Below are 27,699 nucleotides of genomic sequence, written 5' to 3'. Positions count from 1 at the left end.
AAATCTGAGTTGACAGCTGACCTGAAACTGAGGGTAAACAAGGACCATGTGGACAGAGCTGTTCCCTGTAAAGTCCTGCTGACCACTCATTTCTTCAGTCTTCAGCCTTAGCCTGTTTTCCTTCTTCACCTTTACGATGCCAAATATTTCTGGGCAGGAAAGGAAAAGCCATTTGCAGAGGTCAGAGGTGACAGTGACTGCATGGAGGTGGGAGGTGGGCCGGAGGAAGACCTAGGCCTGAGGGGGCATCAGGACAGGACATATTCCTGGATGGTTGGCCTTTCTAGGGGGACCAGGCAATGGAGCAGCTCAGTTTGAGTACCCAGTTTTTGGATCTCTTGTCCTCTCTGGCTGTATTTACTCTGTTTCATCCAGACTCTCATCTAGGCTCATGACTTCAAATGCAATGTATTCACTGATGACTCCCAAGTCTTTCCTCCAGCTGGAACCTTCTCTTCCGGTACTCCAGTCATGAATACCCAATGTAACACCTACACTTAAGATGCCTAATAACGTTTGTGATCTTCCCTCCCAAATTTTCATCTCCCCAAGATGCAATGACAGTTCCATTTTTCCAGGATCTTGGGTTAAAAAGTGGATGTAACCCTTGGTTGTTCATTTTCTGTCTCTCAGTTCTTCAGTGTGTCTAGATCACCATACCCAACTCCTACCACACTGACCCAAGTCACCTTCATCCCTGGCCTGTATTGTTGCAGTAGCCTCCAATCTGTTACCCTCATTTCCATTCCTGCTACCTTGTGGGTCTGTAATTTGTAAACATGTCAAATGATGTCTTTCCACTGCTTAGATCCCTTCGATGGCTTCCTGTCGCTCTCAGAAAACCAAAGTTTTCACAAGGTCTTGTAAGTTCTGTGGTCTTCTTGCTTTCCTTCCCTCTCTGAACTCAACTTCTTTTTCTTTCATTCACACCACGCCAGCCACAAGTGCCTCCTTCCGCTTCTGAAACACCTAAGCGTGCTCGCTGGGGAATTTTCCAGTTGGTCTTCCCTTTGCCTGAGCACTTTCCCCCCAGACATCTAAAGTGGCTGGCTTCCTCACCTTCTTCAGGCTTTTGCTCAAAAAGTCACCTCATTAGTCATTAACCTTGGCCATTCTATTCCAAATTGCAACCCCAATTTCCAGCACCCTTTCCAGCTTTCCTTTTCAAAGTAGCACTTACCAGCCTATGACCCACCATATATGTATTTATTACTTATGTATCTACAACACATGGAACACTACCTGGGACGTAGTGGGAAGTGGGAACACTACCTGGGAAGGTATTGAATGAATGGACGAAGGAAGCAGGGGGGGGTGGGGGGTGGGGAGCTCGGCCTCTTTACCCCAGTCACTTCCAAGCATAGGCTGGCAGACCAAGGGACTGCCTTGTTGCAGGGAGAGGCAAGCTGAGGCCCAGAGCAGCGGTGACTGCCAAGGTCGCCCCGAGGGCGCTGACAGCCGGGGAGCGGAGCGGAGCGGGGCGGGGAGCTGGGCGGGGAGCGGGGAGCGGGGTGGGGCGGGGCGGGCACTGCGCCTGCGCCATAAAAGGGGTTGCGCGCACCGTGCCTCCGCTAGCTGCGCGCCGCCCGCCCCCTCTTCCTCTTCCAAGCTTGTCCCAGTCCGAATACCCCGCTGCTGTCGCCATGGCCGCGCTCACCCAGAACCCGCAATTCCAGAAGCTGCAGCAATGGTATCGCGAGCACGGCTCTGACCTCAACTTGCGCCGCCTTTTCGAGGGGGACAAGGAACGTTTTAACCACTTCAGGTGCGCGCGCGGGGCCACAGGCGGGGCGCGGACGTGCGGGACCCGGATCCGGGTGCACAGGGCGCCGCACATAGGGTCAGGTGTGCGGGCCCGGGGCCGGGGCGGTCGGGCCGGCGGTCCCCGGGGGTCCTCGGCCGACCCCGGCCACGGATCGGGGCCCAGGCCCAGGCCCCAGTTTGTCCTTGAAGCCTCCTTGAAGCAGGTTCCTGGGGGCTCGCGGAGGTCTCGGAGCCGGACTGCTTAGTCATGAGAAGCGGGCCCCACCGCAGTTCTCCCTCCGCAGGGGCATCTCTCTCCACCTTCTGTCCCCGCCCCCCACCTCTAATGCCTGCCGTTTGAGAAGGGGCTCCTTCCGCAGTTGTGGCCTGGGGCCCTAGCTGACGCAGCAGGCGGGAGAGGGCTGTCCCCTGAACCCCCGCTCCTGGCCCAGAACGGACGGGGACCCCCGAGGTTTGCGATGTGGGTGGGCGGGTCTGGGGGATTTGCGGGGAGCCGCGGAGAAAGGTGGAGATGTGGGGGCATGATTTCTACGAAGGAAGCTCGGTGTGCAGACCTATGCATGACCAGGAAATGGAAAGGAATCAGTGGGAGGAAATCTTGGTGGGGGGGGGGGGGCAGGAATCTCGGGGTGCTCCGGTGACTGGTGCAGGTGTGTTGGGGAGGGGAGGTCTGTGGCTCCAGACTGGAAGCCCCATGACCAGCCCTGCCTTCTGAGTCCTTTCCCGATTAAGTTGAGTCGCAGAGTGGAAGCTCTAGGAGAGAATGGTCACTCCACGGGGTAGGCAGGGGCAGTGCACCCAGCCGTTGTCTTCCCGGTTTTAGCAGAGGAATGGCTCCTCAGGAAGGGTCTGCAGCCCCATTGTGTGAGGCTGGCCCCATTCACTGTGCTGGTGGGCAGACAGGCGACAGCACCGCTGTGCTGAGCAGCTGAGGCTTGTTTGGGGTGTGGCCCAGGGAGAATGTTATTTTGTGGATGCAGCTCTGGTCGGGGAATGGGCTCTCCTGAGAAACGGGGTGTGGTCAGTGGCTTCTGCCATCTTTTTGCAGCTTGACCCTGAACACCAACCATGGGCGGATTCTGGTGGATTACTCAAAGAACCTTGTGACCGACAGTGTGATGCAGATGCTGGTGGACCTGGTAATGTTCTGCTGTGGGGGGCTTGACCTGTGACCCACAGCATGGCAAGCGAACCGGGGTCCTGGGAGCCTACAGGTCCTTGAGCAATTTTATTTCCTTCCCTCAGCGGACCTCAGTCACTGCCTCTGTGCCCACACAGGGCTCTGAGCTCCTGCCCTCCCCCACCCCGATTCTAAGCAGCGTCCCAGGGGATTCGGTGCCAGTGTCTGAGCAGACCCTTCGCAGGCAGTGGGGTGGGGGGCACCAGGCTGCAGCTGTCTGTCAGCCCCACTGGGACTGCATCAAGCCTAGAGTTTGGTGGCTTGGGCACTTGGTTGCCGGTGTGAGTGGATCAGGCCTCAGTATCTTCTCTTCCCAGGCCAAGTCCAGGGGTGTGGAGGCTGCCCGGGAGCGCATGTTCAATGGCGAGAAGATCAACTTCACCGAGGTGAGCTGGCCTGGGGATGGCCGACTCTACATGCCCTCCAGGGCCTCTTCCTTCCCTTTGGGGTTCATCTGACTGAGAGCACCGCACGGTGTCTTCACCTCTGCTCTTCAGCAATGTTTTTGCTTAACAAGGAGCCTGAAAGCCTATTTCCTTGAGTGGGTTGCAGGGCTATGGGGTGCATCTTCCCCAAGACTGGCAGTTTGGACTTGGTGAGGGTGGAATGCTGTCTGCCTAGAGCACATCTCAAGCCTGCAGGGCGATGGCTTCTTAAGGCATGCTCAGAGAACTTAACTCTGGTCTATCTTTGCTCTGAGTTTTATTAGTGAAAAGAGAAATCTTAGGACAGAAGATCAACCTCCTCAGTGGTAGGCATTAGTAGGAAGCAGAGATACAGCCAGGCCTTGGGGGCCCTGTTCCTGAATTGCTGTGGAAGCCTGGAGGCATAATAATCACTGAGTGCTAAGAGTCTTATCCTCACAGTGTTATTATCCTCCTTCACCCAAGAGGAATCTGAGGCTCAGAGGGCAAGTTGCTTATCCAAGACGTTATAAGAGATAGCAAGGTTTCAAACTCAACTTATCTCACTGCTGGGCTAGGCTGAGGGAAGCTGCAGTCAAGGAGGGCTTCCTGGAGGAGTGCATCTTCTTATAAATGTCGGACAGGAGTGAGGTTGGGCAGGGTGAGGGTAGAGTGGCATGATGTCTTCCACCTTAGTGAACCTCCCCTTGGGTTGGAGTCCAGAGACCGTCTCTTTCCTATCCACCTAGGATCTATAGAGCTGTTTCCTTCAAGGACTCCTCTACTGGCTTCAGCTTGATGGGACTGTTGCTCTCACATGACAAGGACAGCTCCTTGGCACCTGTCACGGGCCTACAGTTTGGTTTGGTTTGGTTTCTGGCAGTCGGTGGGGTGGGGCCGCTTGGTGAGGGACATTTGAGTCCCTTCTTTGCTCCACATCCAAGGGGCTGGGGGTACTTTTCAGAAGGCGCCAGCAACTACCGTGCACTCTCACGGAGGAGGTGAGACAAGGTTAACGACCCCTGGTCCTCTGTGTCTCTCACCTGTGTTCCCATTCTCTGCCTTTGCTCACTCTGTTCCTCTTTCCTTGGCTTTTCATGCTCTGAACACCGAGGGGCTCCCTGGGCTTTTCCTGGTCTCCCTCCCCTTGTGACTGTAGCCAAAGGGGAGCAGCACACGCCTGCCTCCTCCAGGTCCCGGGGTAGCCTCTGCACCCATAAGCACGCAGTAGATTCTCAGTACAAAACTGTGGTACTAACACATCTTAGGGCTCGCGTGCGTGTCCGGTGGAGAAAGGGCTGGGCTGACTCCTCACCCAGGCTGCACCGTGCCCCCCCGGGGACGTGGCTGCCCTGGGCTGGGGGTGGGGGTGGGGGTCTTCACACGCTGACTGCATCCCCAGGATCGCGCAGTGCTGCATGTGGCCTTGCGGAACCGGTCAAACACCCCCATTCTGGTGGATGGTAAGGATGTGATGCCAGAGGTCAACAGGGTCCTGGAGAAGATGAAGTCTTTCTGCCAGGTAAGCAGCTCCTGCGCTGGACTTGCCCTTGGCCCTGGGTGTGCATGTGTTTGAGAATCTGGGGACCTTGATGGGCCGCCCCTCCATTCTGCTTGGAGAGAACTCAAGGCCTCATCGCATGGAGGCGGTCTGTGTGCTCGCTGGCCTGGGGGCTCTACCCTTGTTGTGATGGACCTACCACTGGCAGCCACAGAGCAACCTCTTTGCTGAACTGTAATCACCTGTGGGCTCATGGTGACAGTCTGGCCAGAACAAAGATCCGAAAAGAAAACTGAGGCCCCTAAGGGATGGGGTGGTAGAGGAGAGGAGGTAGAGCAGGTAGAAGAGAGACTTGCTTTTCTAATCTCTTTAGCAACATGCCCTTATTTTTTAATCTAGAACTAGATAAATTGAATGGTTTTTTACTTTAACTTTATTTTTTTCATGCTTATTTTTGAGAGAGAGTGTGTGCACGTGGGGGAGGGGCAGAGAGAGAGGGAGACACAGAAACCAAAGCAGGCTTCAGGCTCTGAGCTGTCAGCACAGAGCCCGATGCAGGGCTTGAACTCATGAACTGTGAGATCATGACCTGAGCCAAAGTCGGATGCTCAACCAGCTGAGCCACCCAGGTGCCACGATAAATTCAATGTTTTAACATTTCCTTGACCGTGCCCCCAGCTTGCTCTCCAGAGGCAGCATTTATAGCAGTTTCTGTGAAATCTTCTGAAAGCTTCCTATGCGTGTGCTATGTGTATACGTACATCTCTCTCTTCTTTGAAACATGTATGTACACATGTATACATACACATGGGTTCGTTTTTAACTACTTTTTGCAGCTTTTTTATACTTGTAAATAAGTAGGACATGTTCCTCTGTCCACATAACGGTGCCTCCTTTTCCTGTGGTGGGTGGGTGTAGATGTTGCTTCAGAGATCAGCTAGAGATTTCCCCACATCAACCACTGTTGCCTTAGTGTCTGTTCCAGGGTTGATTCTGCAAGGATTAGAGCACATCCTCAAGCCTGGGGTACAGGGGTGGTATACGTGTGTGTGTGTGTGTGTGTGTGTGTGTGTGTGTGCATGTGCGCGCATGCACACGTGCACATAGCATGTATGGGCTGTGTGTGCTCTGAGAGTGATAATCTGGGCTCTGGTCAGCTTGTCCCTGGGAGCAGTGACCCCCACCTGTGACTGGCCCAAGTCTGTTTGCTTTGGCTCCCAACCATTTCAGACCTCAGACAGCAGGAGTGATCTGGCCATCAGTCCTGGTGGCCTGGCCAAATGAGTAGAACTTTGTGGGGTGAGGAAGGGTTGGCATCCTGATGAGACTCTGGATTCCACAGTGTTCCTTAATAGTGTGGTCGGTACTTATGATGGGCTTTGGGTGTAGGGAAGGGCCTTTCCAGCCATCAGGGGTGAGTGGTAGAGCTGACACGTGTCAGAAGCTGGTGCTCTTTCGGATGAGCGCGTGTGTGCTCAGGCCTGCGGCGTGGAGAGTGTGGCGCTGGCCGTCCGGGAAGCTGTTTCCAGGAAAGCGCTCCTTTAGAGCTGGCTGTGGGATACCTGACTCAGACTGATGGGGTATTTATAGTTCAAAAAAAGCTACTGAGTGGCAGCAATTCTACGGTGAGGAACACTCCCCATAGCTGTGCCGAGGTTAGAAGTTTGCCAAGGTCAGGTTGAGGATGCTCGCCATGATCCCGATTATAGTGTCAAAAGTCACAAACAACCTGGGCTCAGGGCACCTGGCTGGCTCAGTCGGTGGAGCGTGTGATTCTTGATCTAGGGGTCGTGAGTTTGACCCCCACGTTGGCCATAGAGACTGCTTAAAAATAAAATCTTTAAAAATGAAAAAAAAATTAAAAACCACAAACAGCCTGAGCCCATTTATCAATGAACTAATTAGTAAAATCAGTATATGTTTATATATTGTGGTCCCGGGCACCATTAGATATTAGGGAGCTATGGTTACCTTGACCTGCCCTGCTGTTGAGGATGTGCAATGAAGTTGGAAATGGAAATTGCAAAACTGGCATGTGTTGTAAAACCCCATCTGGTGGAAGAAAGGCTGTGCGTAGTCATATTAAAGACACAAGTTTTCTCCCCTGGGATGCTTTATTGTAACAAAACTTTAATGGTGAGAGGGAGGCTTGAGAAGCCGAAGAACTTTATTTTTTTATTGATGGAAAACTTCCCATGACAATTGGCTGCCTTATTATTTTAAAAAAGAAAAAGGTTGCTGGGTCTTACTGGTTTGGGGAAAGATGTATGTAGTAGTTTTCTATTGGTATATAATAAATTGCTCCAAAACTTAGCAGCTGAAGACAGCGATTGACGTTTCTGTGGATCGGGATTTGCAGCGGCTGTGCTGGCTGCTTCTGGTCTCATAAGGTTGTAGTCAAGATACTGGCCAAGGTTAGCGCTCATCTGAAGGCTTGGTGGAGCCTGCAGGATCTGCATCCAAGAGGACTCACTCGCGATTAGTGCTGGCTTTGGGGAGGCTTCAGTTCCTCACCTTGCGGACCTCCGTACAGCAGTGTCCTCATGACAAGGCAGCTGATTTCCCCAAGTGAGTGACCCAAGGGAGAGCAAGACAGAGTGCCTCAGGGTCTTTTAGTACCTTGAGCTAGCACGTGAAATTACATCTTTCATTCCTGTACGACTGTGTTAGTTGTATAGGTCAGTTCTGATCAAAGGAGGAGGGGACAACACAAGGACGTGAACACAAGGAGGTGAGGACCACTGGGAGCGATCTTGGGAGTTGGCTACACAGTCTGCCTTCTGGCTCCCAGTGATTATGTTCCTTCCACGTGAAGAACACCCTACTCACTTTCTCCTAAGGCTGTATCCCATTACAAGATCAGCTGGAAGTCCAGAACCTCATCATCAGGATGAGGTAGAGGTCGAGCAGTATCTGCATTTCCTTTAATGCAACTCAGATATATTTCCTTTTGATGTGAAGACATGTGAATTAAAGAAACAATTTATTTGCACCGCACACACCCAACCCACAACGGTGAGGTAGGTATAGGATATCTGATACAGGAGAATTCCTGTTCGAAGAGAGGGGAGATGGGAGGCACACAGGAGTCATTGGTCCAAACCATTTTGAAATCCAGCAGGACATAGACTCGAGGTTGGCTTGGTTAGGACTCAAGGTCTAGGAATCATTTCTCAAGGATTTTGGCCTTGCCCTCATTCATTCTTTTTACCTGAAAGGTAGTTTGTGTTTGCAGCTACATAGGTTTTTCAGCCTGCTTACTGCCCATAGAAACGTGGGTATCTAGGGATGCCTGAGTGGCTCAGTTGGTTAAGCTTCCAATACCAGCTCAGGTCATGATCTTGTGGTCTGTGAATTTGAGCCGTACCGTCAGGCGCTGCACTGACCGGTCAGAGCCTGGAGCCTGCTTTGGATTCTGTGTCTCCCTCTCTCTCTGCCCCTCCCCTGCTTGCTCGCTCTCTCTCTCTCTCTCTCTCTCTCAAAAATAAATGTTGGGAAAAAAAATGTGGGTATCTAAAGCCCTCTTTTCCTTTTGTACTATCTCTGTCCCTTTCAGTCCAAGCCGGTAGTGTTTCTGACAATTCAGTTGTCTTTGTGGGTCTCCTATGAAGCTTACTGAGGGGGGGTTCACTCCATCAGGCAAAAGCCATACCTACAAATATCTTCAAGACAAGGCCTTTTCTATCATTGTTTTTGAGAGTCAGTTTTCTCAGAAGCCGGATATTTGACCAAAATGTTTTCTGTGTTACCACTTTAGCTCCTTCTGAGATCTAAACAAAGCATTTTATAGCCACACTCTCTGCTTCACCTTCTCACTGTGCCCTAGATTTGATCTTTGCCAAAGAGCCATCTCTTAATTTTAGCCCCTGTTGTTGCCTAGACTAGACAAGCTGGGAATTTCTAAACCCAAGAAGCTAGGCGGTTCCTTTAACACGACTAATGGGTTAATGTACCTGAGGGGTGCACAGGTCCCTTATTCAGCTTGGGGGTGGTATGCAGTGTTGTAAACACCAGGAGACAGGAATCGGTGGGGTCCGTGTGGAGCTTGGCTGCATGTCTGATGGTCCTGTCCCTGGCACCAGCCCCAGTAGTTGGCATTTCACGTCTCTCAGTCTCTCATACATTAGATTCTGCTGAGAGTTCACCCCCGTTTGGCAAATTCTGACAATGTTACTGAGATGGGGGTGTCCCCCACTTTGTTAATGATGAAATAGGGTTTAGCTGGGGGGGTGAGTATGGCAGGGATTTGCCAGTGTGGTCTCAGTAGGACCCTGTGAGGGTCTGGACGTTGGGCTTGAGATGTGAGGATCCTTTTGAGCAGCACTTTATACTTGGAGCTTTGGGCTGAACACACCTCCCACTCTGTGCCAGCGTGTCCGAAGCGGTGACTGGAAGGGGTACTCAGGCAAGCCCATCACGGACGTCGTCAACATCGGCATCGGTGGCTCTGACCTGGTAAGAAGGACTCCTTTGGGATGGGGTGAGGGGTCCCACCCAGAGTCTTGGTTTTTCCAGGGTGAGACCTGGCTTTCCCCACTTCTGTAGGCCCTGAGTCTTGTTTTCTGATGCTGCATCTCCCCACAGGGACCCCTCATGGTGACTGAAGCCCTTAAGCCGTATTCTTCAGGAGGTCCCCGGGTCTGGTTTGTCTCCAACATCGATGGGACCCACATTGCCAAAACTCTGGCCACCCTGAACCCCGAGTCCTCCCTGTTCATCATTGCCTCCAAGGTACGGGCCTTGGACCCAGCCTGGCTCCCCAGCCCTGTGTGTGGTTGGTGGGGGTGGGGCGGGGTGGGTAGACCCTCCTGAGCACATCGTGCTTCGTGGATCAGGTCTGGCAAGCTGTGCTCAGACTGTTCTTGTCAGGCGGTAAATGCGGTTTACCTGATGGAAACCCGAACTGGTCAGTTAGAACCTTCGTCTTGTTTGCTTGCTTATTTGTTTGTTTGTTTTTGAGAGAGAGAGAGGGAGACACAGAACTCAAAGCGGGCTCCAGGCTCTGCCCTGTCAGCACAGAGCCCGATGCGGGGATCGAACTCACAAACTGTGAGATCATGACCTGAGCCGAAGTTGGACGCTTAACCCACTGAGGCACCCAGGCGCCCCAGAACTTTCATATCTGCTTGTTCTGTGGGATCTGTGCCCAGCCTGGGTTTTGTTTGTGGCCATTTATGCCCTGTTTACTCCCATCAGTGCACATAAAATATGAAGAATTCCATCTGGATTCTGAGATCACAGCCTAGCCTGGGCCAAAGGAGCCCCCAGCGTGGCCACTGCCCCTTTCCTGGAAGATGCTTTGGCCTTTGACCTGTGGTGGAGGAGTGGTGTGTGTGGGTGGGATGGGGGCTGTGTATGTGGCTTTCACTAGGATTCTTCTCAATCTAATCTGGTTGGGAAGTCCTGGAATCACAGGATCATGGTAATACTTCCAGGCCTCTGCCCCAGACAGAACCACTCATTGTGACTTTGTGGACAGTTGGGCAGAGGTTGGAGTGACTGTCACTGCTCCTGGTGATAACTGGGCACCCACATGGCCTCTGCCACTGAACCCTGGCTCTGGGTCACAGCGACCCTGAGCTGGGGGCTGACTGCTGTACTTTCTGGCTGTAGACCTTTACCACCCAGGAGACCATTACGAATGCAGAGACAGCGAAGGAGTGGTTTCTCCTGTCTGCCAAGGATGTGAGTGCTGGGGTGGGTGGTGGGCACTGCGTGGGCTGGGAAGGACGGGGTGGGCCTGCCTGTCCACCTGAGTGGCCAAGCCTAACGCTACATGTGGCCGTATTTCTCCTGACGTTGGCAGCAGGAGGCAGCCTCTCTTGGTGCCCACCTTTTCTGGTTAAGACGTTTCCCAGTCCCAGACGTATCAAGTGTGCCAGAAGCTGCTCTGACTAGCTGATGGCACTTTAAGGTCCCTTGGCCTTGTAGGGCCTTCTCTACCCCTGGCCACACTCATTGGTTTAGAGGGGAGGGACCCTCGGCCTTGTGTGCCTGCGAGGTAGGCTGGGCCTCTAACTCCTCTCTCCTCTTGACCTTGACGTGGGGCTCCTCCAACAGCCTTAGAGCCCAGGACTGGGAGCAGTGAGTCCCACCCAGGACCTCAGTTTCTCCAGGGGTGGGAGGCTCACTACCCTTGGGCGGCCTCTGGACTCAGTTCGGTGTAACCTGGCTCTGTCTCTTGTAGCCTTCTGCAGTTGCGAAGCACTTTGTTGCCCTGTCTACCAACACGGTAAGTGCCCGTGTGGGCTCCCAGACTTCCTCCCTGGGAGGGCCCAGGCCACATCAAGGTGTCAAGGTCACAGCCTTTCAGAAAACTCAAGCTGAGATGTGATTCGCACGTCTGGGGATCTTGGCTGGGCTGATGGGATAGAAGGGGTCAGTTGCCTGTCACGGAGGTGAGCGGCACAACACCCCTTCTGCATCCTGCTGTCACATCTGTGCAGCTCCAAAGAGGGATCCCGTTGACCCTGTCTACCTCCGACGCCTGGCTGAAATCCAGAACGCTCCACACACATGATCTCCTTTGGCCTCTGCCACCCTGCCCCTGGTCTGTCCCCACGTGGGATGTGCAGGGTAGGGGTGGAGGGTGCATCCCATTTCTTATATAAGAACATTAAGCCCCGGTGAAGGATTTTTGCCCAGTGACTGCATGAGTCAGTGAAGCTGGGATTAGAACACCGGTCTTCTGCCTGCCAGTTCTTACACTCTGCCTGGCCCGGGGCTGTGCGAGGTGGGGGGGTGGGGCTGTGTGCCAGGAGTAACAAACCTCGTGGGCACTTGCTGTCTGGTGGGCTTTGTACTAGGCTATGTCTCAGAGCTGGAAGCACATAGGTTTTCCTAACCGTTCCCCCCACTTCCTCTGCCCCTCATATCTGACTCGCACCCCTGCCTCCAGGGCTGCCCTACCCACAGGGGAGGCAGGAGCACTTCTTAACGCTGGCTGACCAGAGCACCACTGTCTGCCTTCTGCCAGCAGAGTTGAGACTGGTCGATAGGGTCATCTCCTCCTGTCTGACTAGGGTTGCTGACCCTCTGTGCACAGGGGACCAAGCACCTGAGGAACAGGGTTGGCCATCTCCTAAAGGCTTTCTGGGGAAGGGTCACCATCTCAGATACTGGAAGGGGCTGGACAGGTATCCTGGCTGTGTGACACCTGGCCTGGGAGGTGGCCCCTGCCCCTCTTGGGTTCCCGCCCTGGGCTCAGTTTCCCATATGGGTTGGTGTCTGCACCTCAACAGGTCCAGGAGGCGGGTCTTGCAGGGCAGTGTGTGGGCCAGGTCCCCGCACTGGGTGTGTGGCCTCCCGCCACAGGAGGGCTTCACGGACACCAGGCTGCAGCTGTTTCTGGGTATGAGCCGGCCTTGTGTCCAGTTCTAGGGGTGAAATCTGCTGGTTCCTGCCCGTCATTGACCGGCTACTCCGCTACTCCAGCCCTGCCCCATCTGCCCGCAGCTTGAGTGGCATGACGCCTGGCACCCAGGAGCTCCTGGTCTCCTCCAGCTAATGTAGGCTTCCTTCTTTCTTTCCTTTTGCCCCTTTTAGACTAAAGTGAAGGAGTTTGGGATTGACCCTCAAAACATGTTCGAGTTCTGGGATGTAAGTAAAGACACTTCCTTGTGCTGGGTGAATTATGTGTCCTTTGCCAGGCGTGACCACTGAGACACACATGAGGGGCCTATGAGGTCAGGTCAACAGTTATTGAGCACCTGCTGCATGCCTAGCTTTGGGAAATGGCCGAGAGGCCCTCAGAGAGGCTTATGGGGCAGGAGCAGCCCAGTCAGGATGAGGGCTCCACTTCCACTGAGGGCGGGCTGAGCTTGCAAGGCCAAGATGACATTCCCCTGGGTGCCTGCCAGCGGCCCCCACCGTGGGGTAACTGGAGCCACCCTTACCCCCTTCACTAAACTTGAGGTTGTGAGTTATTCTCAGTGTTGACCTTTTTCTGAACTGCAGCTGCAATCTGTAAAGGCCAAGGGGCAGGGTGAGGCAGGAGGTGTGACTGGGCAGGCCTGCTCCGGAGGGGTGGGAACAGCCGGCAGATGGCAGAGAGGAGGTGCCAGGCCTGGGGCCTGCACGGAGCCTTGTCAGGCAGCCTGCAGAACAAACCTCGCCTGAGCAGCCCTAGCAGCAGGTGGTCAGGGACTCATCTCAGCTATGGCCACAGCTGGTGCCAAACAGTGAGCGGGACCTATCCTTGCGGCTTGCCTGAGCGTGGCCCTGGTGGGAGAAGGGCTCTGGCTGTGGAATGCAGGGGAGGCTTGGGGTGCAGGGCGCAGTGTGGGTGCTGTGAATGCAGCAGGCGCTGTTCTAACACGTGACCGTGGCAGGCACACCAAAGAGGGTGTCATCCAATGGGAGTTTTCCCACTGGGGCTGTTTGCAGGCCTTTAGACTGGGAGCTGTTTGCTCGGTGGCCGCATCCACAGATGTGATCTCCTTTGAAAGCTCTGAAGGCCTCGGAGTCTGGGAGAAAATGAAGCCCTAAGGCCCTAAGGCATCTGTTGTGTGTAATGAGTTAACTTCTTTCTAGAATGGGACTAATTATGTACCATCCTTGGAAGAATTGAGAAGAGTCACTCAGATCATTTTCTGCATCCTGTGGCTCAGATGAGGAACCCCGGTCGAGAGAGACTGTGCAGCTTCTAACATGTTGCATGTCTGATAAAGTAGGGGAGGCGCCTTCTACCTCTTTCCCGGGATCTGGAGCCTGAACAGGAGGTGGTCAGGAACGAGTGGCCTGCCAGTCACCCCTCTGTGGGTTTTCACTGGCCGTAACAGTCCAGCGTGCAGAGATGAAGGGGGGTGTGGCTTAGGGAGAGGCGCAGGTCTCCAGGTAAGGCCTGGGGTAAGGCATGGGGCTGGGGCTGGGCAGTGTGGCCTGAGTGACCGAGGTGGGCACAATGAAGGCCTCCTGGGCCAGGCCACGCATACCACATACACAGTGGCTGCAAGAGGGACCTGCCTTGGTCACTAAGGATGTATATTATTTTGAATCAAGAGGTGTCACCTGAGGAGCCAGGGACAGGTGAAATTTCTGGAGCCTAGTATCTCTCAGGTGAGATAGAGGGTCAGGACAGACATAGGGGATTTTGTACTGGCTTTGAGGTAAGATCAGAAGAGTCCAGTCTGGCAGGGGGACATATAAGTGGTGAGCCTGGTCATTTAGGGTCAGTCATGGGGTAGCCTCGTGTCGGGATCAGGCAGAGGTACGATGGTAAATAGTGGGGTTTCTCAGGGCTCAGCGGCTCAGCCAGAGTCCGCATACATTGGAGAGCTAACTTTGACTGGTGGGGTCTGAAGAGGAGCCAGGACAGGTACAGGTGAGTTCCGAGGAGGAGCAAGGACAGGTAAAGGTACTGATGAGGTCTATGAATTCTGGAAAAGACACCAGTATTTACAGATGGTTCTATCAAGTGAGGTCTGAGAAACCAAAGTCATGTACAGGTACTTTAACCTGGATCTGTGAAGTGAAGTCCCTGGCATAGGACAGTCATATACATCGCGGTCTCTCTTGACTGGTTCTGCAAAGTGAGCATCAGGTCATGGGTGTGTGCTCACTCAAATGAGGTGATTAAAACTCAGAATTAGGCAAATACACGTAAGCCCCCTGAGCCACATCAGCCACCTGGCTCTCGGCATCCTGACCAGGTGTGATAAGCAGAGCTCAGGGGTTGCAGAGGCCTTTGCGGATCCACAACCAGCCAAGGTTCTGGCACTGGGTTCTGGCTGGGGTGGGGTTTGAGGGACCCAGAGAGGGAAGGTTGGGAATAGAGCAAGTTATAAAAGGTGAGGACTGGGGAGTTGGGGCATGTGAAAAAGATACAGGAGCCGTGTTGGTAAGGTATAGTTTGAGAGGCTCGTGGCAGACACAGGTCTAGAGACCCACGTCTATAGGGTGTGAGGTCTGAGGCCCAAGTCACTCAGGCACCAAGGGGCTCTCACCGGTCCTCCCTCAGGCCCAGGTAAGCAGCCAGGAATTTGTCCCGTCTGAGAGAAATATCTGTTCGGATTAAGTTTGTACAGTGGAGTCGGCCAGGGGCGGTCTGTAGAGCCACATCTGTCTGAGGTCTCAGGAGCTAGAGTCAGACAAGGTGTGTATAACTAGGCAGGTTTCTTAGGGAGGCCTGAGGAGCCAAGATTTGGCACATAGAGGTAGAAGCGGGTTGCTCAGGTAAGGACACTGGAGCCGGAAAAGGGCGGAGAGAGCAAAGTCTGACAAGTGAGGACTAGAAATCCATGGTCGGGTCCAGGTCAGAGCTATGTCCTCAGGTGATATCCAGCAGTTCTGGTCGTGCACAACTCGGTGATCCTAGAGGTGGTCCTGGGTCCCCTGGGAAAAGACTGAAAAGCTGGAGTCAGGCAAAAGGAAGGGGAAGGGGAACTGCATCCATGAATTCTGGGTCTGGCTCAGGTATGTAGAACAGGTCTGTGTCAGATGGGGCTTGAAGAGTTGAGGTGAGATACAGGTTTGTACTTTGGGTTTCTGCCAAGTAAGGTCTGAATGCTGAGGTCAGGCTCTGGTTAGTATTCTGAATCTGAGGAGCTGGGGTCAAGCACAGGTGGGTAGAGCTGAGTTTTTCAGGTAATATCTATGAAACCAAAGGCAAGCAGAGGTAGATTGACCTGAAAAGCCATGGTTAGGTTCATTCAACTCTGTCTCACCATTGAGTTTAGGCATACGTCGGTAGACGAGATCTGTCAGGCAAGGCCTAAGGAGCTGGTGTTAGGCGTATGTAGAAAGAACTGTATCTCTTAGGTGATCTCTGAGGATATGAAGTGAAGTCAGGAGGACAGGGCTCAGTCTCTCAGGTGAGATCTCAGGAACCAGGATTGGGTACGAGTGACTAGATCTGGATCTCCTAGGTAAGGTCAAGATCAGCAGACAGAACTGCATCTCTGCCTATCTTGTAGAATTATTTTGCAAGATTGACGAGTTGTGGCCAGGTACAGGTATATGGAATTGAGTTTCTCAGGAAGGGTCTACGGAGTCTGTAAATGGCACAGGTTTGTATCCTTGGGACTGTCAGTATAGTTCAGCACAGGTGAGTACAGCAGGGTTTATCAGGTAAGGTGTGTGGAGCCAAGATTAAGGCAGGTTCACAACACTCAATCTGTCCAGTGAGTTCTAATAAGTCACAGTCCAGCCCTGGGAAGAACCGAATGTCTTAGGTGAGATGTGAGCAACGGAGATGAGGTATAGGTAGGCGGAGCTAGCCCACTAGGTACAGTCTCAGAAGCAAGCACAGGTAGGTAGAATTGCACTGCCAGGTGTGGTCCGAAGAGCCAGGGTCCAGCACTGGTAGGCAGATCCAGCCCACCAGGTGAGGTCTGAGGACCCAGGGGTCAAGCACAGGTAGGCAAAACTGGCCCACCAGGTATGGTCTGAGAAGCCAGGGTCAAGCCCAGGTAGGTAGAACGGGCTCACCAAGGTGAAGTCTGAGGAACCAATGTGAAACACAGGTAGGAAGAGCTGGTCTGGCAGGTGAGGTGTGAGGAACCAGGGTCAACCATAGGTCCACCAGGTATGGTCTGAGGAGTCAGAGTTAGGCACAGGTAGGTAAAACCGCCAGGTATGATCTGAGAAGCCAAGGTCAAGCAAAGGTAGGTAGGACTGGCCTATCAGGTGAAGTCTGAGGAACTGGAGTCAAGCACAGGTAGGCAGATTTGGCTTGCCAGGTGAGGTCTGAGGAGCCAGGGTCAAGCACAGGTAGGTAGAATTGGCCTGCCGGGTATGATCTGAGGAGCCAAGGTCAAGCACAGGTAGGTAGAACTGGTCCATAAAGGGTGGTTGGAGGAGCCAAGATCAAGCACAGGTAGGCAGAGCTTGCCTGGCATGTGAGGTCTGAGGAACCAGGATCAACCATAGGTGGGTAGAACTGGTCCACCGGGTATGGTCTGAGGAGCCAGGGTCAAGCACAGGTAAATAAAACTAGACCACCAGGTATGATCTGAGGAGCCTAGGTCAGGCACAGGTAGGCAGATCTGGCTTGCCAGGTGAGGTCTGAAGAAGCAGGGTCAAACACAGGTAGGTAGAACTGGTATATCAAGCAGTCTGAGGAACTGGAGTGAAGCACAGGTAGGCAGAACTGGCCTATGAGGTGAAGTCTGAGGAACTGAGGTCAAGCACAGGTAGGCAGATCTTCCTTGCCAGGTGAGGTCTGAGGAGCCAGGGTCAAGCACAGGTAGGTAGAACTAGCTTACCAGGTGCAGTCTGAGGAACCAGGGTTAAGCACGGGTCACACCGCCAGGTACGATCTGAGGAGCCAAGGTCAAGCATAGGTAGGTAAAACTGGCCTATCAGGTGAAGTCTGAGGAACTGAGGTCAAGCACAGGTAGGCAGATCTGACTTGCCAGGTGAGGTCTGAGGAACCAGGGCCAAGCACAGATGGGTAGAACTGACCCACCAGGTATGGTCTGAGGAGCCAGGGTCAAGCAAAGGTAGGTAGAACTGGCTTATCAGGTGAAGTCTGAGGAACCAGGGTCAAGCATAGGTAGGTAGAATTGGCTTGCCAGTTATGGTCTGAGGAGCCAAGGTCAAGCACAGGTAAGTAAAACTAGACCGCCTGGTATGATCTGAGGAGCCACGATCAAGCAAAGGTAGGTAGAATTGGCCTATCGGATGAGACCTGAGGAACCAGGGTCACGCACAGATCGGTAGAACTGGCCTACCAGGTATGGTCTGAAGAGCCAAGGTCAAGCACAGGTAGGTAGAACTGGTCCACCAAGGGTTGTTGGAGGAGCCAAGATCAAACACAGGTAGGCAGAGCTGGCCCAGCAGGTGAGGTCTGAGGAACCAGGGTATGATCTGAGGAGCCAAAGTCAAACATCGGTAGGTAGAATTGGCCCGCCGGGTATGGTCTGAGGAGCCAGGGTCAAGGACAGGTAGGTAGAACTGGCATATCAGGTGAGGTCTGAGGAACTGAGGTCAACCACAGGTAGGTAGATTTGGCTTGCCAGGTCAGGTCTGTGGAATCAGGGTCAAGTATAGGTAGGTAGAACTGCGCTGTCATTTGTGGTCTGAGGAGCCAGAGTCAAGCATGGGTAGGTAGAACTGGCCCACCAAGGGCCAGTTGGAGGAGCCAAGGTCAAACACAGGTAGGCAGAGCTGGCCCAGCAGGTGAGGTCTGAGGAACCAGGATACGATCTGAGGAGCCCAAGTTAAGCATAGGTAGGTAGGACTGGTCTGTCAGGTAAAGTTTGAGGCACTGGAGTCAAGTACAGGTAGGCAGATTTGGTTTGCCGGGTGAGGTCTGAGGAACCAGGGTCAAATATAGGTAGGTAGAACTACACGACAGTGTAGTGGTCTGAGGAGCCAAAGTCAAGCATAGGTAGGTAGAATTGGCCCACCAGGTATGGTCTGAGGAGCCAGGGTCAAGGACAGGTAGGTAGAATTGGCATATCAGGTGAAGTCTGAGGAACTGAGGTCAAGCACAGGTAGGCGGATTTGGCTTGCGGGTCACGTCTGTGGAACCAGGGTCAAGTATAGGTAGGTAGAATCGCACTATCATTTGTGGCCTGAGGAGCGAAAGTCAAGCATGGGTAGGTAGAATTGGTCCACCAGGTGAGATCTGAGGATCTGGGGTAAAGTACAGGAAGGTGGAACTAGCCATTGGTCTTAAGGATTCAGGGTCAAGCACAGGTAGGTAGAACTGGCCTGTCAGGTCAAGTCTGAAGAACTGGGGTCCAACACAGGAAGGCAGATCTGGTTTGCCAGGTGAGGTCTGAGGAGCCAGTGTTAATTAAGCACAGGTAGGTAGAACTGGCCCACCAGGTATGGTCTAAGGTGTCAAGGTCAGGCACGAGTAGGTTGAACTAGCCTGTCAGCTGAAGTCTGAAGAACTGGGGTCAAACACAGGTAGGCAGATCTGGCTTGCCAGGTCAGGTTTGAGGAGCCCGGGCCAAACATAGGTACGTAGAACGACCACCAGGTGCGGTCTGAGGAGCCAAGGTTAAGCACAGGTAGGCAGAGCTGGCCTGGCAGGTTAGAGGAGCTGGGGTCAGAGACAGGTAGGTAGAAGTGGCCAGCCAGGTATGGTCTATGTATGGACTCAGGGGCATGTAAGGTAGGCAGATCTGGTCTGCCAGGTGTGGTCTGAGGACCCAGAGTCGAGCACAGGTAGGTAGAAATCGCCCTCCAGGTGTGATCTAAAGACCAGAGTCATGCACAGGTAGGTAGAAGTGGCCCACCAGATATGGTCTGAGGAGCTAAAGGTCAAGCACAGGTAGGCAGAATTGGCCTGCTAAGTACAGTATAAGGAGCCAGGGTCGTAGAAGGTAGGTAGAGCTGGCCCACCCACTGCAGTGTAAGAGCCACAGGCACGTAAAGTAGGCAGACCTGCCCTGCCAGGTGTGGTCTCAGGACCCAAGATCAAGCAAAGGTAGGTGGAGCTGGCCTGTCAGGTGTGGTCTGAGGAGGGAGGTGAGGGAGGTAGAGTTGACTTTCGGGTGTTGGATTCAGGCAAAGGCATGTACCCTTGGATCTTTGTGGGGGGGGCCTGAAGAAGGTTAAGCCTGGGTGGGTGGAGTGGCCACAGGCGAGTCCCACAGCATTGGGGTCTTTAGGTAGACAGACACTGTGGGGTTCGAGGGAAGTCTGTAAGCCCTAAGTTAGACGAGAGTAGGTAGATGTGGCTCTCTCAAGCATGGACTTTGGAGCCAGAGATCTACACTTGAGTCTTGTTGGTGAAGTCCTTGGGACGTGGCTCTGGCTTAGGTGTGCTGGCCCAGGTTTTAGAGTTAGAGGGGAGGCTTGGAGAGCATGGGTTAGTCACAGGGAGGGAGAGCCACATCTCAGGGCCGGCAGGGGGGGGCTCTCTAGAGCACTGGTATACACAGAGGTACTTGTGTCTGATGAGGTCTGAGGCTCCTCAGTGAGCGGTTGTTGCCAGGTCAAGCAGTGGCTGCTAATGTCGGATCTGCAAGATGCCGAGATCCATGTCAGACAAGGGATATGGAGCTGGGTTTCTCAAGTTGGGCCTGGGAGTTGAGGTCAGGCCTGTTTAGACAGAGCTGAGTCTCTCAGGAGTCTGAGCTGGGCGCAGGGAAGTACGCCCGAGTCTGTCATCTGAGATGTGGGGGGTCAGGCACAGATACGTAGAGCTGGGTACACCCGCTGAGCTTTCTGGAGCCAGTCTCTGACAGGTGTGTGACCCTGTAGTATGAGGTACTGGGGCGGGACACAGGTAGGCAGAGCTAACCTCACAGGCGAAGCCACTGCATCCATGCAGTGTCGTGAGTCCATGGATCCCGAGTCGTGTGGGCAGAGGTACATAAGTGTGATCTTAGGTGGGTTCTTGTCACCTGGATTCAGGTATGAGTTGGCATCCCTGGCTTGTTAGGTGAAATGAGAAGGCAGGCTCTAGCCCAGGAATGCATAACTGATGTGGCTGGTGAGGCCTGAGAATATGGGTCAGGTGCAGGTGGGGTCCTCGGTGGTGGGATCAGGCATGGTTTGGGTAGCATGGGCCGCCCTCAAGGGAAAGCCAGAGTCATCGTAGGTATGTGTACCTGGGGACCCTTAGGATCAGGTAGGACAGATGGAATGCCTTGGCCAGGGCAGCTTCCTGTTCTCAGTACCCCGGTCAGGCATGATAGGCAGAGCTCATGGTATTGCGGAGGCATGAGGATCTCTAGCCAGTCCAGGGTGTGGTCTATAGCACTGGGGTCTGAGTTACTCAGGTGAGGGAAATAATAGAATTGTAACTAGTTAGATAAAGTGAGGTTTGTGGTGGGAGGGGCATAGAACTGACTGAGGACCTATAAGGTGTGATCTGAAAGAGCCGCTGCAGCGAACGTGAGTTCTAGAGACTGTGTCCTGTAGGTGGAGGTCTTAGAGGCTCAAGTCAGACACTGGCATTGCCTGGCTCCCAAAAGTGAGGTCTGATGACCTGGCTCAGCCAAAATCAGCGGCTTGGCAGTCTGCTTTCTAGAATTGAGTCTGTTCGGTGAGATCTGAGAGCCCATGTCATGCATGGTTTGGCCCCTGGGACGGTGTCTGTCAGGTAAGGTTTCCCCAAACCTGGACTGTTTCCAGGTGAAGGGCCTCCCTGTTCATCTCATTACCCAGGCCGAAAACCTCTGGGCTGCACTTGATTCTCTCATTCTCTCAATTCACCCTATTTGATTGAAGTTCCTGAATCAGTCCTCTGCACCCCCATCCACAGTACTGTCACGTTCCTGATGACCCCTGGCATTCCCTGCTTCGTTCTCCGGCGTTGCCTCTCAGCTTCTACCCTCCAGCTCCGCTGCTTCTTTCATCTAGAATGTGCTGTGCTTCTCTTGCCCAGCCTGTCTCAATGGGCCTCCAATAGAGAATTAAGCCCTAATGCCCCAAAACCTCTGGGCCGAAAACCTCTGGGCTGCACTTGATTCTCTCATTCTCTCAATTCACCCTATTTGATTGAAGTTCCTGAATCAGTCCTCTGCACCCCCATCCACAGTACTCTCACGTTCCTGATGACCCCTGGCATTCCCTGCTTCATTCTCCGGCGTTGCCTCTCAGCTTCTACCCTCCAGCTCCGCTGCTTCTTTCATCTAGAATGTGCTGTGCTTCTCTTGCCCAGCCTGTCTCAATGGGCCTCCAATAGAGAATTAAGCCCTAATGCCCCAAAGCATCCAGGGGATGTAATGAATCAGCATCTCTTCTTTGCTTCTAGGAGAGTACTAGCCTTGGACCATCCTTGGGACAGTTGAGAAGTGAAGTCACTGAAAGTATTTTCTGTGGGGCTTAACTCTCTCACTATTGAGAAAGGCTGCTCTAGCCATAGGACCTTTGCCTGTGCTGTGCTGGCTGCTGGAATGCTTCTCCCCACTCAGTGCTTTCCTGGGTAATGCCTGCTCATTCCTTAGATCCAAGCTCAAGCTCAGGCACTCCTCAGGTTCCTTTCATAATTGGTTTCACTGGTGTATTTCCTTTCTCCCAAGCACTTATATCTCAGTTCACATTTATTGGCACGATTATTTCATTTACACATCTGGGGAGCCCCCGTGGGCTGCTTCTGTTGCCTGTGCTAGCTATGTGGTAGGTGCTCTATAAATAGCTGTTAAGAAGACGTGAATGTGTCAGGAAGATACGGAGTGGAATCTGCAAGTGTGAATGGTAGGCCTGTGTATGTCTTGGGGCTGAGACTACGATCAGGTACGAGCTCTGGGCCCGTCACTGTCCCAGGAGGCAGCCCTAGGCTTGGATATGAGGCACTGGGTCTGTCAGTATCAGAAGGGGCAAGGCCAAGCCCAGGCATATTAGTATCTGAGGAGGCAGGGCCAAGGCCAGGTAGCGTTGGATCTTTCAGTGTTCAAGGAAGTGTGCTTGGGCACAGGTAGGAGGCATCGGGTCTGTTCGTCTGAGGATGCAGGGCCTGGCACAGGTAGGAGGCGCTGGGTCTGTCACTGCCGAAGGAGGCCAAGCCGGGTACTGGTATGAGATTCTGACCCGTTAGTGTCCAGGTAGGTGGGCTCGCCACAGGTACAAGATGTTGGGTCTGTCACTGTTCAGAGAGGCTGGATACAGGTATGGGATACTAGGTCGGTCAGTGTCTGAGGAAGCAGGACCTGGCACAGGTATGAGGTGCTGGGTCTGTCAGAGTGTGAGGAGGTAGAGCCTGGCACAGGTATGAAGGGCTGGGTCTGTCGGTATTTGAATAGGCCTGGCACAGGTGTGAGGCATTGGGTCTGTCAGTGTCTCCCGAGACATGACCAAACACGGGTATGAGCTCTGGGTCTGTCAGTGCCTGAGGCGGCCGGGCGTGACATAGGTATGAGGTGCTGGGTCTGTCAGTATTCGAAGAGGCTCGGGCACAGGTATGCAGCACTGGCTCTGTCAGTGTCTGAGGGGCTAGACCCGGCAAGGTATGAGATGCTGGTCTGTTGGTGTCTGAGGAAGTGGGGCCTGGCACCAGGTACGATGTGCTGGATCTGTCTGTGTCTGAGGAGACCAGGCCTGGCGCAGGTAGGAGGCACCGGGTCTGTGGGTCTGTCTGAGGAGATGGGGCCTGGTACCAGGTATGAGCCGCCGGGTCTGTCGGAGGAGGAGGCGGCCAGGCCTGGTGCAGGTATGAGGCGCCGGGTCTATCGGAGGAGAAGGCCGGGCCTGGCGCAGGTCCGAGGTGCGCCGGGTCTCTCTGTGTCTGAGGAGACAGGGCCAGCCATGGTAAGGTCTCCGGTTGGGTCTTGTGGCTCTGATCGGTCCCACGCGTAGTCTGTCCTGTTGGTCAGCACAAAGAGTTGCCAGCGCCTGGCCTGCTGTCTTGCTTCCCAGAGGTGGGTTGGGCCTGGCCCTCCATGCTGCACCTGTGGAAGAGCCTTGCTTTCAGGGGGCAAGTTTTGTGGCAGGAGGGAGGGGGGGCGGGGTGCGCCATCCCTCGTTCAGCACCTTTTCCTGTCTCTCCTAGTGGGTAGGAGGACGCTACTCGCTGTGGTCAGCCATTGGACTCTCCATTGCACTGCACGTGGGTGAGTGTTTGTTTTAGTCTTGGGAGATGATATTGTAGTCTGAGGTCAGGAGTGGGGGTCTCATGTCCCTGAACACCTTCCTGACCGACAGAGGATGCTGGCCCCTCTCCCCTTGGCTGGAACATTTCTTTCGGGTCAGGACAGCAGGCCTTTTTTCTCTTGGGTTTGCAGGTTGGCCTTGATCTCTGTCCCTCACAACTGCCCTCCTGCCATTTCCCCTGGTGGATGAAGTTAGGTCTGCCTTTGCCCTGAGGGCAGACTCTGATTAGAAAGACTTTCTGTAGGCCCAAGTCTTCCCAGGTCCTTTTTCTTCTGGCTGCACCTCAGCCTTTCCTTGGGTCCAGAAGAAGCTGTGTCCCCTGCCAGAAGGGCACTGGGCACGACCATTTCTGTTGACGCTGCTTTTGTGTCGCAGGATTTGACAACTTCGAGCAGCTGCTCTCAGGGGCTCACTGGATGGTAAGTGCTGAGGCTCGTGTTCTCTGCCAGAGACCTGTAGTTGCTCCGGCTCCCTCTCCTCCTGGGCAGCTGCTCGGCTCTCACTGACCCTGCTCTTGTTTCAGGACCAGCACTTCCGTACGACACCCCTGGAGAAGAACGCCCCCGTCCTGCTGGCTCTGCTGGGCATCTGGTACATCAACTGCTTTGGGTGTGAGACGCAGGCCATGCTACCCTATGACCAGTACCTGCACCGCTTTGCCGCCTACTTCCAGCAGGTACCAGCTGCCAGGCCAGGTCTTGGGTCAGCCTGTGGGGGGACTGGGAGGCCCATGAGCCCAGGTTCTTGCCCCTCCAGGGGCTTTTCTCCCCCACTGCCCTTGGGTATAGCCAAGGCCCACCTCTGTTCTCGGTCTCAGGATGACTCTTTGTTACCAGGGTCTGTTTGATCTGAGTGTTAGCCAAGTTTGACGACCATAGAGGGGCATGACTGGTTATCATGGTGGCCAGTCAGACCCTGGCTTGGCTAGGGCATGGGTCTCAGCTCGGTCATTTCTTCCTTGGCCATCACTGTGTGCCTGCGATAGGGTGGGGGCCATCGGCCAGGACTCTTATGGCTTGCACTGCTTTTGTCCCTCTAGAAAAGCAACTCACACCCAGTCTGTGGTGCCTCTTTGGGCTACTCACAGCCTTCTGTACCCCCTCGAATCTCCAGGGCCCCCAGGGACCAAACAGCATCTCTCCTGGTCCAGATTCTCTTTCAGGGGGCCTCTTTTCAGGGCTCCCCACAGTCCAGCATCTAGTTGAGGTGACAGACCTCAAAGGCTGTACACCCCGGACCTCAGCCAGCCTTTCCCTAAGGCAACAGTTAAAGAGGGGCACCTGACTGGCTTGGTTGGAAGAGTACGCAACTCTTGATTTCAGGGTCATGAGCTCGAGCCCCACACTGAGTGTAGAGATCACCTAAATGAATAAACTTGAGGGGCACTTGGGTGGCTCAGTTGGTTAAGCGTCCGATTTCATCTCAGGTCATGATCTTGTGGTCCATGGGTTCGAGCCCTGCGTTGGGCTCAGAGCCTGGTGCCTGCTTCGGATCCTGTATCTCCCTCTCTTTCTGCTCCCCCCCCCAGCTTGCGTGCTCTCTCTCAAAAACAAATATATATTAAGAAAAATGTTTTTTTAATAAATAATTTAAAAAGAAATACATCAATTAAATATACTGTGACTGGTTTCTGCTCATAGGGAGGTCCTCCTTAGACCTCCATCCCCACCTTTACCTTCCTGCAGTGCTCTAAGCCAGAAAGCCACGAGCCTGTGTCCTCGAGGGGCGATGAAAGGAACATGCCTGATGATAACCCACAGGGCAGGGCAGGTATACTCGGTGCATCTCAGGCAGGATTTGGGCATGGCGCATGAAGAAAAGAAGACTTGCAGATAGAGGGCTGGGTTTCTGTCCCTGTTCCAGGGTGACATGGAGTCCAATGGGAAGTACATCACCAAGTCCGGCACTCGTGTGGACCACCAGACGGGCCCCATTGTGTGGGGGGAGCCAGGGACCAATGGCCAGCATGCCTTCTACCAGCTTATCCACCAAGGTAGGGCCCATCTGGCTTGGGCAGGGGTGCTGCTCGGGAGGGGGAGGGCCCCCTGGCAGAGACTTCTCCCTGAGGTCAACACTCTCCTATCGGCCACGTGGGTGGCCCCCATGGGCTAGGGTAGGAGCTTGGGTGACCGCTGTGCCCTCTTACAGGCACCAAGATGATACCTTGTGACTTCCTCATCCCAGTCCAGACCCAGCACCCAATAAGGAAGGGTTTGCATCACAAGGTAAGAGCCCCATCCAGCCTCTCCTCACACTTTGTCAGGCTCACATTACACCCAAACTATTAAAGAGCTGATGCATTGGTTGGCAGTTATACTAGTTTTCTGTTTCTGCCATAACAAATTACACAATCGTAATGGCTTAAAACAACACCCGGTTTTTATATTGGTTTCAATGGATCTGAAGTCCAGCAGGCTCTACTGGGTCTTTGCTCAGGGTGGACTAAGGTCCAGTTTCCTTGATGGCAGCTAGCGGATCATTCTCAGCTCCAAGAAGCCACCTTGGCCTGTGGCACTGTCTCAGAACCAGGAGTGGTAGGTGGAGTCCCTCTCCAGCTTTGATTCTGTCCTGCCTCCTCTGTTGATTCTCTCTGACCAACTTATTTGCCTTCCTCTTCTACTTTTTGGGGCCCATGTGATTACATTGGGCCCACCTATCCCTATCTCAGCGTCTGTTACCTTCATTCCATCTGTAAGATCCCTTTTGCCATGTCCTGTAACCTACATAGGTGCAACAGCAGGGGCGGGGGCAAAGATCTTACTTACCACAGCAGCAAATGGGAAAACCATCCAGTACCTAACCTGACCTGACACTGGCTTTGAAGAGGATTGAGTGCACCTTATGTTGGGTGTGCAGAGTAGCATGGGTAACTGAGCACAGGCTTTGGAGTCAGAGACCTGGGTTTGAATTCTGATTCTTCCTCTCTCTACCTCTGTGATTCAGCACCGTTGACTTGGGGAGACAGGCTCAACTAGGAAAGAGAGGGGATGCTTTTGCCCCTCAGAATCTTACAAGATAGCTATTGTTAAAGTTCTTAGCAGGGTCCTCGGCAAGTCAGGCGTGTTCCTGAAAGGGTAGTTATTGTCATTACCTACTTTACCCTGTCATCAGATGGGACCTGCTGTCCCCTCTCACTTCCATTGAGCTCTACGTTGGGGGCTGGCAACCTACCGAGGCTGGGACTACCCCAGCTGAGAATTGCCAGGCAGTCTTGCCCCTCTGCCTGAAGCTCAGACAGTACTTCTTGGCAGAACTGGGTGTCTCTCTTCTCAGATCCTCATGGCCAACTTTTTGGCCCAGACTGAGGCCCTGATGAAGGGGAAGTCGACAGAGGAGGCCCGGAAGGAGCTGCAGGCCGCAGGAAAGAGTCCAGAGGACTTTGAGAAGCTGTTGCCACACAAGGTCAGGACTTCTGAAGTGGGTGGCATCCTGGAGTCGGAAGGATAAAAGTTGTGAGGCCAGGGCAAGGATTCACAGCGTGCCTGCCTTGTCCTACACAGTAGAAGGGGCTGTCCTTACAGATCTGCACATCCCGACCTCTGGGACAGGGTGTACATCCCCTCTTAAGTTATCTGGGGATCACAACTAACCAGGGGACATTCCTGGGTGTTTTCTGAAGGTCTTTGAAGGAAATCGCCCAACCAACTCTATTGTGTTCACCAAGCTCACACCATTCATTCTGGGAGCCTTGATTGGTGAGTGAGCGGGGAAGGTCCTGGCCTGGGGTAGGTTGGATGAAGCTGGTAGAGCCCTAATGTGCCCCATCTGCCACCTCTGTAGCCATGTACGAGCACAAGATCTTCGTTCAGGGCATCATCTGGGACATCAACAGCTTTGACCAGTGGGGGTGAGTTGCTGCTCCTCAAGGGGAGGGTGGAGAATGCCCGTGGGCAGGCTTACGGATTTCACTGGTGATGCTGGAACCTTCCTCTTATTCTTATCGTCCTGCCAGGGTGGAGCTGGGAAAGCAGCTGGCCAAGAAAATCGAGCCTGAGCTTGACGGCAGTAGCCCAGTGACCTCTCACGACGCTTCCACCAATGGGCTAATCAACTTCATCAAGCAGGAGCGTGAGGCCAGAAGCCAATAAACTCATGCCTGGCTGCAGTCCCTATTGTGACTGGTCCTCCTTTGTCCCTCTTCACCAGAGATGTACTGCACAGTCCTTCCCAGAGCACCTTCTGGCTGTAGGCTTGGAGTACAAGCCCTTTGGGGGAAGCTGGTCTGGGATTGCTATCATCACTCCTCCATGTCTGTGTGCCCTCTGTTTTACGACTGGCTGAAGTGTTTCAGTGCAGCTGATTTTTCTGACCGTGTTCACCCTGTTCATGTATCAGAAAAATAAAGATGCCACAAAGGA

General features: G+C 53.7%; 1 protein-coding gene across 1 annotated transcript; it reads left to right on the top strand.

Annotated features, from left to right (window-relative positions):
• The first annotated feature begins 1,559 nt into the window (after positions 1-1,559).
• Positions 1,560-27,699, top strand: GPI (glucose-6-phosphate isomerase). Its single transcript, XM_042917899.1, has 18 exons — positions 1,560-1,765; positions 2,813-2,903; positions 3,262-3,330; positions 4,751-4,870; positions 9,221-9,304; positions 9,434-9,580; positions 10,463-10,534; positions 11,037-11,081; positions 12,395-12,448; positions 23,241-23,301; positions 23,717-23,760; positions 23,865-24,017; positions 25,205-25,334; positions 25,490-25,566; positions 26,615-26,743; positions 26,961-27,036; positions 27,122-27,188; positions 27,294-27,699. The coding sequence occupies exons 1-18, from the start codon at positions 1,644-1,646 to the stop codon at positions 27,427-27,429; spliced, it is 1,677 nt and encodes a 558-aa protein (XP_042773833.1). The 5' UTR covers positions 1,560-1,643; the 3' UTR covers positions 27,430-27,699.

Source organism: Panthera leo, chromosome E2 (genome assembly GCF_018350215.1).
Source record: "Panthera leo isolate Ple1 chromosome E2, P.leo_Ple1_pat1.1, whole genome shotgun sequence".
Classification (NCBI taxonomy): domain Eukaryota; kingdom Metazoa; phylum Chordata; class Mammalia; order Carnivora; family Felidae; genus Panthera; species Panthera leo.
Note: the sequence above shows the minus strand (reverse complement) of the source record. Positions and strands in the feature narration are given on the sequence as shown.